The 8,889-nt window shown below is 57.5% G+C and overlaps 1 protein-coding gene across 1 annotated transcript in view; it reads left to right on the top strand.

Moving 5' to 3' along the window:
• Window positions 1-380: 380 nt before the first annotated feature.
• LOC140390262 (major histocompatibility complex class I-related gene protein-like) overlaps window positions 381-8,889 on the top strand; it is a 144,359-nt gene continuing 135,850 nt past the window's right edge. Inside the window, exons 1-3 of the mRNA XM_072475272.1 lie at window positions 381-541; window positions 2,763-3,023; window positions 3,207-3,479. Coding sequence (XP_072331373.1) covers window positions 481-541; window positions 2,763-3,023; window positions 3,207-3,479 — 595 coding nt within the window. The 5' untranslated portion in view covers window positions 381-480. The remainder of the gene's footprint in view (window positions 542-2,762; window positions 3,024-3,206; window positions 3,480-8,889) is intronic.

Raw genomic sequence — 8,889 nt, 5'->3', positions numbered from 1 at the left:
CATTCTCCTCAAAAAATTATGCATGTCCAGACAATTGGAATTATTAAATCTAAGATTGATAGATTTATATTGGGTAACATTATTTAGAATATGGAGGAAAGTCAGGAGCTGGAGTTCAGATCAGCAGTGATCTGATTGAACGGTTAGCACAGATCCCCTCCTGTTCCTCATGTCCTCCCTTCCCTCTGTCTCAAACTCCTTTCAGCTCATTCTGCCCGGCAACTGATGATGTAACAAGTTATTTTTACCTGATTGGGTGGTTCACAATATTGCAGAAATGTTTGTTTCTGAACCTGTTTTGTGTCTATTCTGCCGGAAACTGATGACTCACAAACTCTCTTTATTCTGATCGGTTCAATTATATTTTGGGACCAATCGGATTGTGGCTCACTGTGAACAAGAAAAGACGGAAATCACGAGCTGAAAATTTCCCTCCCTTGTCTTGTCGAAGGATTTCCCTTCAATGTTTCCTCCATTCTGATGGAAGCAACAATGAGTGGACTGATAGTGCTGCTCCTTCTGTGTGGAGAGGTGGCTGCAGGTGAGTGATGGGGTGTGAGAGGGGCAGAGCCAGACTGGGTAGTGGGGCATCAACCCTGGGTCAGTGAGTGACGGGGTGTGAGAGGGGCAGAGCCAGGCTGGGTAGTGGGGCATCAACCCTGGGTCAGTGAGTGATGGGGTGTGAGAGAGGCAGAGCCAGGCTGGGTATTGGGGCATTAACCCTGGGTCAGTGAGTGATGGAGTGTGAGAGGTGCAGAGCCAGGCTGGGTACTGGGGCATTAACCCTGGGTCAGTTAGTGATGGGGTGTGAGAGGGGCAGAGCCAGGCTGGGTACTGGGGCATTAACCCTGGGTCAGTGAGTGATGGGGTGTGAGAGAGGCAGAGCCAGGCTGGGTACTGGGGCATTAGAGCATAGAACATTACAGCGCAGTACAGGCCCTTCGGTCCTCGATGTTGCGCCGACCTGTGAAACCACTCTAAAGCCCAACTCACTATTCCCTTATTGTCCATATGTCTATCCAATGACCATTTGAATGCCCTTAGTGTTGGTGAGTCCACTACTGTTGCAGGCAGGGCATTCCACGCCCTTACTACTCTCTGAGTAAAGAATCTACCTCTGACATCTGTCTTATATCTATCACCCCTCAATTTAAAACATTAACCGTGGGTCAGTGAGTGATGGGGTGTGAGAGGGGCAGAGCCAGGCTGGATATTGGGGTTGTGGAGGGAGGGAAACTGTGGGTTGTGAGGGAACTGAGAACAGGGGCATGGGGCTGGACAGTGAAGAGGGAAATGGAGAGAGGAGACGGAGGAATACAGGGGGAATATTCAGACCGATTTGTCATGCAATTAAATCCTGCTGGATTTGTATCTAAACTCCAATTTCCCCCCCCCCCCGTGTGCTCTACATTCCTTCCAAAACAAGAATCCATCTCAATTATGAAAGTTCCAGTTGATTCCAAACATTACAGCTTTTTGAGGAAGAGAGTTTCAGATTTCTACTACTGTTTTGGTGAGGAGGTTCCTGGTTAAAGACACCAGACAGCAGCCAAGACGAAGAGAGAGAGTGAAAGAGAGAGCAGAGAAATCGCAAAGACCCGGGTAGAGACGCCAACGGAGGATAAGGGAAAGAGAGGAAGCGAGAGAGAGAGAGAGCGGGAGAAGACATCAGACCCAGCCGGAGACTCCAGAATTCCCACGCTGACGTTCTGAGGAACATTGCAAATGTCGGAGTTGGTGTTTTGGGGTTCAGACCCTGATGTCTCTCTGTGTGGGTGTTGGGGTTCAGACCCTGATGTCTCTCTGTGTGGGTGTTAGTGTTTTGGGGTTCAGACCCTGATGTATCTCTGTGTATGGGTGTTGATGTTTTGGGGTTCACACCCTGATGTCTCTCTGTGAGAGAGTTGGTGTTTTGGGGTTCAGACCCTGATGTCTCTGTGTGGGTGTTGGGGTTCAGACCCTGATGTATCTCTGTGTGGGTGTTGGTGTTTTGGGGTTCAAACCCTGATGTATCTCTGTGTGGGTGTTGGGGTTCAGACCCTGATGTCTCTCTGTGTGGGAGTTGGTGTTTTGGGGTTCAGACCCTGATGTCTCTCTGTGTGGGTGTTGGGGTTCAGACCCTGATGTATCTCTGTGTGGGTGTTGGTGTTTTGGGGTTCAGACCCTGATGTCTCTGTGTGGGTGTTGCTGTTTTGGGGTTCACACCCTGATGTCTCTGTGTGGGTGTTGGTGTTTTGGGGTTCATACCCTGATGTCTGTGTGTGTGGGTGCTGGTGTTTTGGGGTTCAGACCCTGATGTCTCTCTGTGTGGGTGTTGGTGTTTTGGGGTTCGGACCCTGATGTGTCTCTGTGTGGGTGTTGGGGTTCAGACCCTGATGTATCTCTGTGTGGGTGTTGGTGTTTTGGGGTTCAGACCCTGATATCTCTCTATGTGGGTGTTGGTGTTTTGGGGTTCGGACCCTGATGTGTCTCTGTGTGGGTGTTTTGGGGTTCAGACCCTGATGTCTCTCTGTGTGGGTGTTGGTGTTTTGGGGTTCAGACCCTGATGTCTCTCTGTGTGGGTGTTGGGGTTCAGACCCTGATGTATCTCTGTGTGGGTGTTGGTGTTTTGGGGTTCGGACCCTGATGTCTCTCTGTGGGGGTGTTGGGGTTCAGACCCTGATGTATCTCTGTGTGGGTGTTGCTGTTTTGGGGTTCACACCCTGATGTCTCTGTGTGTGGGTGTTGGGATTCAGACTCTGATGTCTCTGTGTGTTTTTCAGGCTCTCACTCTCTCCGGTATTTCCTCACGGGGATAACTCCAATCCCTGGATTCCCGGAGTTTGTGGCTGTCGGATATGTGGATGATGTCCAATTTATGATGTACGACAGCGATCGGAAGGAGTTGATTCCCCGGGAGCAGTGGATGGTGGACAGTGAGGGGCCTGAGTCCTGGGAACGGGAGGAGCATCTCGCACGGGACTGGGAGGAGAGTTTCAAATATTATGTTCCGATCCTCTTGTCCAGTACCAACCAGTCAGGAGGTGAGTCCTCAATCTCCCAGCACTCGGGGTCCAATGTGGAGAAGCCCTGAGTGGATCGAGATCTAGGAAACAGGCTGATTGGCTGTGGATGGGGCAGTAAATCCCATTGGCTGGGTTTGTATTGTGAATGGGGCCTCCTGGTATGAAAGGCTCTGATTGGTGGATTGTGTTTTTGATCAACAGGGATCCATGTTTACCAGATGATGACTGGCTGTGACCTGAGGGATGACGGGTCAACGACTGGATTTAACCAGAGGAGGTGGGATGGACAAGATTTCCTCAACTACGACAGGAGTAACAACGTGTGGGTAACCCCGGTCCCCTGGGGAGAGAGCATCAAAAACAGGTGCAACCGGGACACGGTCGGCAATCAGAGATGGAAAGATTACCTGGAGGTGGAGTGTATCGAGTGGCTGAGGAAATACCTGGAGTATGGACAGAGGGAACTGAGAGTCGGTGAGTGAGGGGGGGACTGAGAGTCGGTGAGTGAGGGGGGACTGAGTGACGGTGAGTGAGGGAGGACTGAGAGTCGGGGAGTGAGGGGGAACTGAGAGTCGGTGAGTGAGCGGGGGGACAGAGTCGGTGAGTGAGGGGGGGGACTGAGAGTCGGTGAGTGAGGGAGGGACTGAGAGTCGGTGAGTGAGGGGGGGTCTGAGAGTCGGTGAGTGAGGGGGACTGAGAGTCGGTGAGTGAGGGGGGACTGAGAGTCGGTGAGTGAGGGGGGGACTGAGAGTCGGTGAGTGAGGGGGGGTCTGAGAGTCGGTGAGTGAGGGGGACTGAGAGTCGGTGAGTGAGGGGGGACTGAGAGTCGGTGAGTGAGGGGGGGGGACTGAGAGTCGGTGAGTGAGCGGGGGGACAGAGTCGGTGAGTGAGGGGGGACTGAGAGTCGGTGAGTGAGGGAGGGACTGAGAGTCGGTGAGTGAAGGGGGACTGAGAGTCGGTGACTGAGGGGGGACTGAGAGTCGGTGAGTGAGGGGGGGACTGAGAGTCGGTGAGTGAGGGGGGACAGAGTCGGTGAGTGAGGGTCTGAGGCGGTGAGTGAAGGGGGACTGAGTCAGTGAGGGGGGGCACTGAGAGTCGGAGAGGGAGGGTCTGAGTCGGTGAGTGAGCGGGGGGACTGAGTCGGTGAGTGAGGGGGGGCACTGAGAGTCGGTGAGGGAGGGGGGACTGAGAGTCGGTGAGGGAGGGACTGAGTCCGTGAGTGAGGGGGGGGACTGAGAGTCGGTGAGTGAGGGGGGGACTGAGAGTCGGTGAGTGAGGGGAGGGACTGAGAGTCGGTGAGTGAGGAGGGACTGAGAGTCGGTGAGTGAGGGGGGGACTGAGAGTCGGTGAGTGAAGGGGGACTGAGAGTCGGTGAGTGAGGGGGGGGGACTGAGAGTCGGTGAGTGAGGGGGGGCAGAGTCGGTGAGTGAGGGGGGACTCAGTCAGTGAGGGGGGGGACTGAGAGTCGGTGAGTGAGGGGGGGACTGAGAGTTGGAGAGGGAGGGACTGAGTCGGTGAGTGAGAGGGGACTGAGTCGGTGAGTGAGGGGGGGGACTGAGAGTCGGTGAGTGAGGGGGGACTGAGAGTCGGTGAGTGAGGGGGGACTGAGAGTCGGTGAGTGAGGGGGGACTGGGTCGGTGAGTGAGGGGGGACTGGGTCGGTGAGTGAGGGGGGACTGGGTCGGTGAGTGAGGGGGGACTGAGTGTCAGTGAGTGAGGGGGGGGAACTGAGAGTCGGTGAGTGAGGGGGGGGGACTGAGAGTCGGTAAGGGAGGGACTGAGTCGGTGAGTGAGGGGGGACGGAGAGTCGGTGAGTGAGGGGGGACTGAGTCGGTGAGTGAGGGGGGACTGAGAGTCGGTGAGTGAGGGGGGACTGAGAGTCGGTGAGTGAGGGGGGACTGAGAGTCGGTGAGTGAGGGGGGACTGAGTCGGTGAGTGAGGGGGGACTGAGTCGGTGAGTGAGGGGGGACTGAGTCGGTGAGTGAGGGGGGACTGAGTCGGTGAGTGAGGGGGGACTGAGTCGGTGAGTGAGGGGGGACTGAGTCGGTGAGTGAGGGGGGACTGAGTCGGTGAGTGAGGGGGGACTGAGAGTCGGTGAGTGAGGGGGGACTGAGTCGGTGAGTGAGGGGGGACTGAGTCGGTGAGTGAGGGGGGACTGGGTCGGTGAGTGAGGGGGGACTGAGTGTCAGTGAGTGAGGGGGGGGACTGAGAGTCGGTGAGTGAGGTGGGGGGACTGAGAGTCGGTGAGTGAGGGGGGGGACTGAGAGTCGGTAAGGGAGGGACTGAGTCGGTGAGTGAGGGGGGACGGAGAGTCGGTGAGTGAGGGGGGACTGAGTCGGTGAGTGAGGGGGGACTGAGAGTCGGTGAGTGAGAGGGGACTGAGTCGGTGAGTGAGGGGGGGACTGAGTCGGTGAGTGAGGGGGGACTGAGTCGGTGAGTGAGGGGGGACTGAGTCGGTGAGTGAGGGGGGACTGAGTCGGTGAGTGAGGGGGGACTGAGTCGGTGAGTGAGGGGGGACTGAGTCGGTGAGTGAGGGGGGACTGAGTCGGTGAGTGAGGGGGGACTGAGTCGGTGAGTGAGGGGGGACTGAGTCGGTGAGTGAGGGGGGACTGAGTCGGTGAGTGAGGGGGGACTGAGTCGGTGAGTGAGGGGGGACTGAGTCGGTGAGTGAGGGGGGACTGAGTCGGTGAGTGAGGGGGGACTGAGTCGGTGAGTGAGGGGGGACTGAGTCGGTGAGTGAGGGGGGACTGAGTCGGTGAGTGAGGGGGGACTGAGTCGGTGAGTGAGGGGGGACTGAGTCGGTGAGTGAGGGGGGACTGAGTCGGTGAGTGAGGGGGGACTGAGTCGGTGAGTGAGGGGGGACTGAGTCGGTGAGTGAGGGGGGACTGAGTCGGTGAGTGAGGGGGGACTGAGTCGGTGAGTGAGGGGGGACTGAGTCGGTGAGTGAGGGGGGACTGAGTCGGTGAGTGAGGGGGGACTGAGTCGGTGAGTGAGGGGGGGGGACTGAGAGTCGGTGAGTGAGGTGGGGGGACTGAGAGTCGGTGAGTGAGGTGGGGGGACTGAGAGTCGGTGAGTGAGGGGGGGACTGAGGGTCGGTGAGTGAGGGGGGGGACTGAGAGCCGGTGAGTGAGGGGGGACTGAGAGTCGGTGAGTGAGGGAGGGACTGAGAGTCGGTGAGGGAGGGGGGACTGAGAGTCGGTGAGTGAGGATGGACTGAGTGTCGGTGAGGGAGGGGGGGACTGAGTGTCGGTGAGGGAGGGGGGGACTGAGAGTCGGTGAGGGAGGGGGGACTGAGAGTCGGTGAGTGAGGGGGGACTGAGTGTCGGTGAGTGAGGGAGGGACTGAGAGTCGGTGAGTGAGGGACTGAGAGTCGGTGAGTGAGGGAGGGACTGAGAGTCGGTGAGTGAGGGGGGACTGAGAGTCGTTGTGTGAGGGGGTGTGGTGATACACCACTGTACTTTCCTACCATTGTACATAGTATATAATAGTTGTGTGTAACGTGGCCCTGTAATACTGTGTATTGTGCTGTAGCTCTGCAGAGGTTCGGTCACTGATAGGTAACCCGACCTGGCCACGGAGAGCTCCGCCTTAGCCACTCCCCCGGGAGTTACGTCTCAGAACCCTCTTCTGGGACTGGCCCCATTCTGTCTGGAGTCGTCTGTGTCGGGTAAGCCTCCCATGTAGTATATTAAAGCCTTAGTTAAAGTCTCACATGTCTTTGTGGTTCTTGACGCTTAGTGCATCAATTTAATATACTACAGTTATAATGGAGGCTGCTCTGAAACCCGACAAGCTCTCGCTCGACCCCCACGCTCCACGCGCGGATCACCTTTTCGACTGCTGGCTCCGGTGTTTCGAGGCCTACCTGGAAGCATCCTCAGCCTTCGCCAAAACGGACGCCGACCGACTCCACCTCCTGTACTCACGGCTCGACTACGGGCTTTTCGACCTCATCACAACGACCTACGCCGATGCCATCGTGAAGCTCAAAAGCCGGTATGCACGAACTGTTAATTCTATTTACGATCGCCACCGCCTTGCCTCCCGGCACCAGCAGCCGGGTGAACCCCTATCCGTGTTTGTTCGGGACCTCCGTGCCCTGCAACGCGCCAGCAGTCTCCGCTGAGCAGAACACTGAGGCCCTGGCGCTCGATGCCTTTGTAGCCGGCATCGCTTCCGTCCCAATTCGCCAACTCCTACTGGCACAAACTACCCTGACTCTGGACACGGCAGTCACTATGGCAGAGGCCCAACAGGCAGCCTATGACAATAATGCGTCCTACACACCTGCACGAACTTCCTATACGCCTGCCCACGTTCCCTACGTGGCCGCTACCTCCCTGCCGCCCGCCCAGCAACAACCCCGCCCACCCAGCCACACCAGCAGTAAAAATAATGCTTGGGCCCTAGTGTTACTTTTGTGGCCAGGCAAAACACCCCAGGAAACGCTGCCCTGCTAGAGATGCTACCTGTTCAGCCTGTGGTAAGAAAGGCCACTTTGCAAACGTCTGCCGCTCCACTACTGCCTCGGGGTCCAACGCCGCGGCCTGCTACTCCAGGGTGCCGCCATCCTCCGTTCCCGGCTCGCTATTCGACACGTGCGACGCAAGGGCGCCGCCATCTTTGATCATCGCCGGCCCGGCTCACTTCACTTCCGGTTTGCCGAGCGTCATTTCCGGTTCACTGATCGTCACTTCCGGTTCGCCGATCGTCACTTGCGATCCGCCGCCGATCGTCGCTTACGGGTCCGCCCCGCCGCCGACAGTCACTTCCGGTCCTGGGCACTTGACCTCTGGCCCCCTCTCCACGTGGTGTGCATGGGCACCGCCCGGAACACCGAATTACGTCCCTTCCGGTCCCCCGCCGATCGTCACTTCCGGTCCTGCGCACTCGACCGAAATGCTGAAAACAAAGGAGATGCAGCCAGCAACAGCAACCTGGCCTCCAACAGCAGCCTCCAACGCCAGGGCGCCGCCACCTTCTTCCGCAGGCTGCTCCCCGGATCCGGCACCCTTCTCCAACAGCTCCACCATCGCATCCATCGTCCTCGACCAGGACCGACCGCATCAGCTCGCCAGATCCACCATGGAGGTTCAGGTAAATTGTTTCACTGTTACCTGCCTCTTCGACAGCGGCAGCACGGAGTGCTTCCTCCACCAAGACACCGTGCGCCGCTGCTCCCTCAAGGTACGACCCACGCGCAGGCATATTTTCATGGCCTCCAACTCCCAGTCGGCCGAGGTTTGGGGCTACTGCGTCGTCACCCTCTCAGTGAACGGCGCGGTGTTCCAGGATTTCAAATTCATGGTCCTCCCTCATCTCTGTAACCCCGCGATCCTCGGCCTGGACTTCCAATGCCACCTGCACAGCCTCACCTTGCATTTTAACGGCCCCCTCTCCCCCTCACAGTCTCCAACCCCCAGTTCTTCCCTGATCCCCCCCCCCACCCGGGACCCACCTGTAGTCTCTCCACGCTCAGGATCCCCCCCCTTCACTGTTTGCTAATCTCACCCCCGACTGCAAGCCCGTGGCTACTAAAAGTCGGCGTTACAGTTTCGGGGACCGCCAATTCATTCGAGCGGAGATTAAGCGCCTTCTCTCGGAAAAGATCATTGCTCACAGCACCAGCCCCTGGCGAGCTCAAGTGGTGGTAGTCAAGTCTAGCGAGAAACACCGCATGGTCATTGACTACAGTCAGACCATCAACCGGTACACGCTGCTTGATGTGTATCCCCTCCCCCGCATATCTGACATGGTCAACCGGATTGCACAGTACCGGGTGTTCTCCACCATAGACTTGAAATCCGCCTACCACCAGCTCCCTAACCGCCCGGAGGACCGTAACTTCACGGCCTTCGAGGCGGACGGCCGCCTCTACCACTTTC

The sequence above is a fragment of the Scyliorhinus torazame genome, chromosome 14 (assembly GCF_047496885.1).
Source record: "Scyliorhinus torazame isolate Kashiwa2021f chromosome 14, sScyTor2.1, whole genome shotgun sequence".
Classification (NCBI taxonomy): Eukaryota; Metazoa; Chordata; class Chondrichthyes; order Carcharhiniformes; family Scyliorhinidae; genus Scyliorhinus; species Scyliorhinus torazame.
Note: the sequence above shows the minus strand (reverse complement) of the source record. Positions and strands in the feature narration are given on the sequence as shown.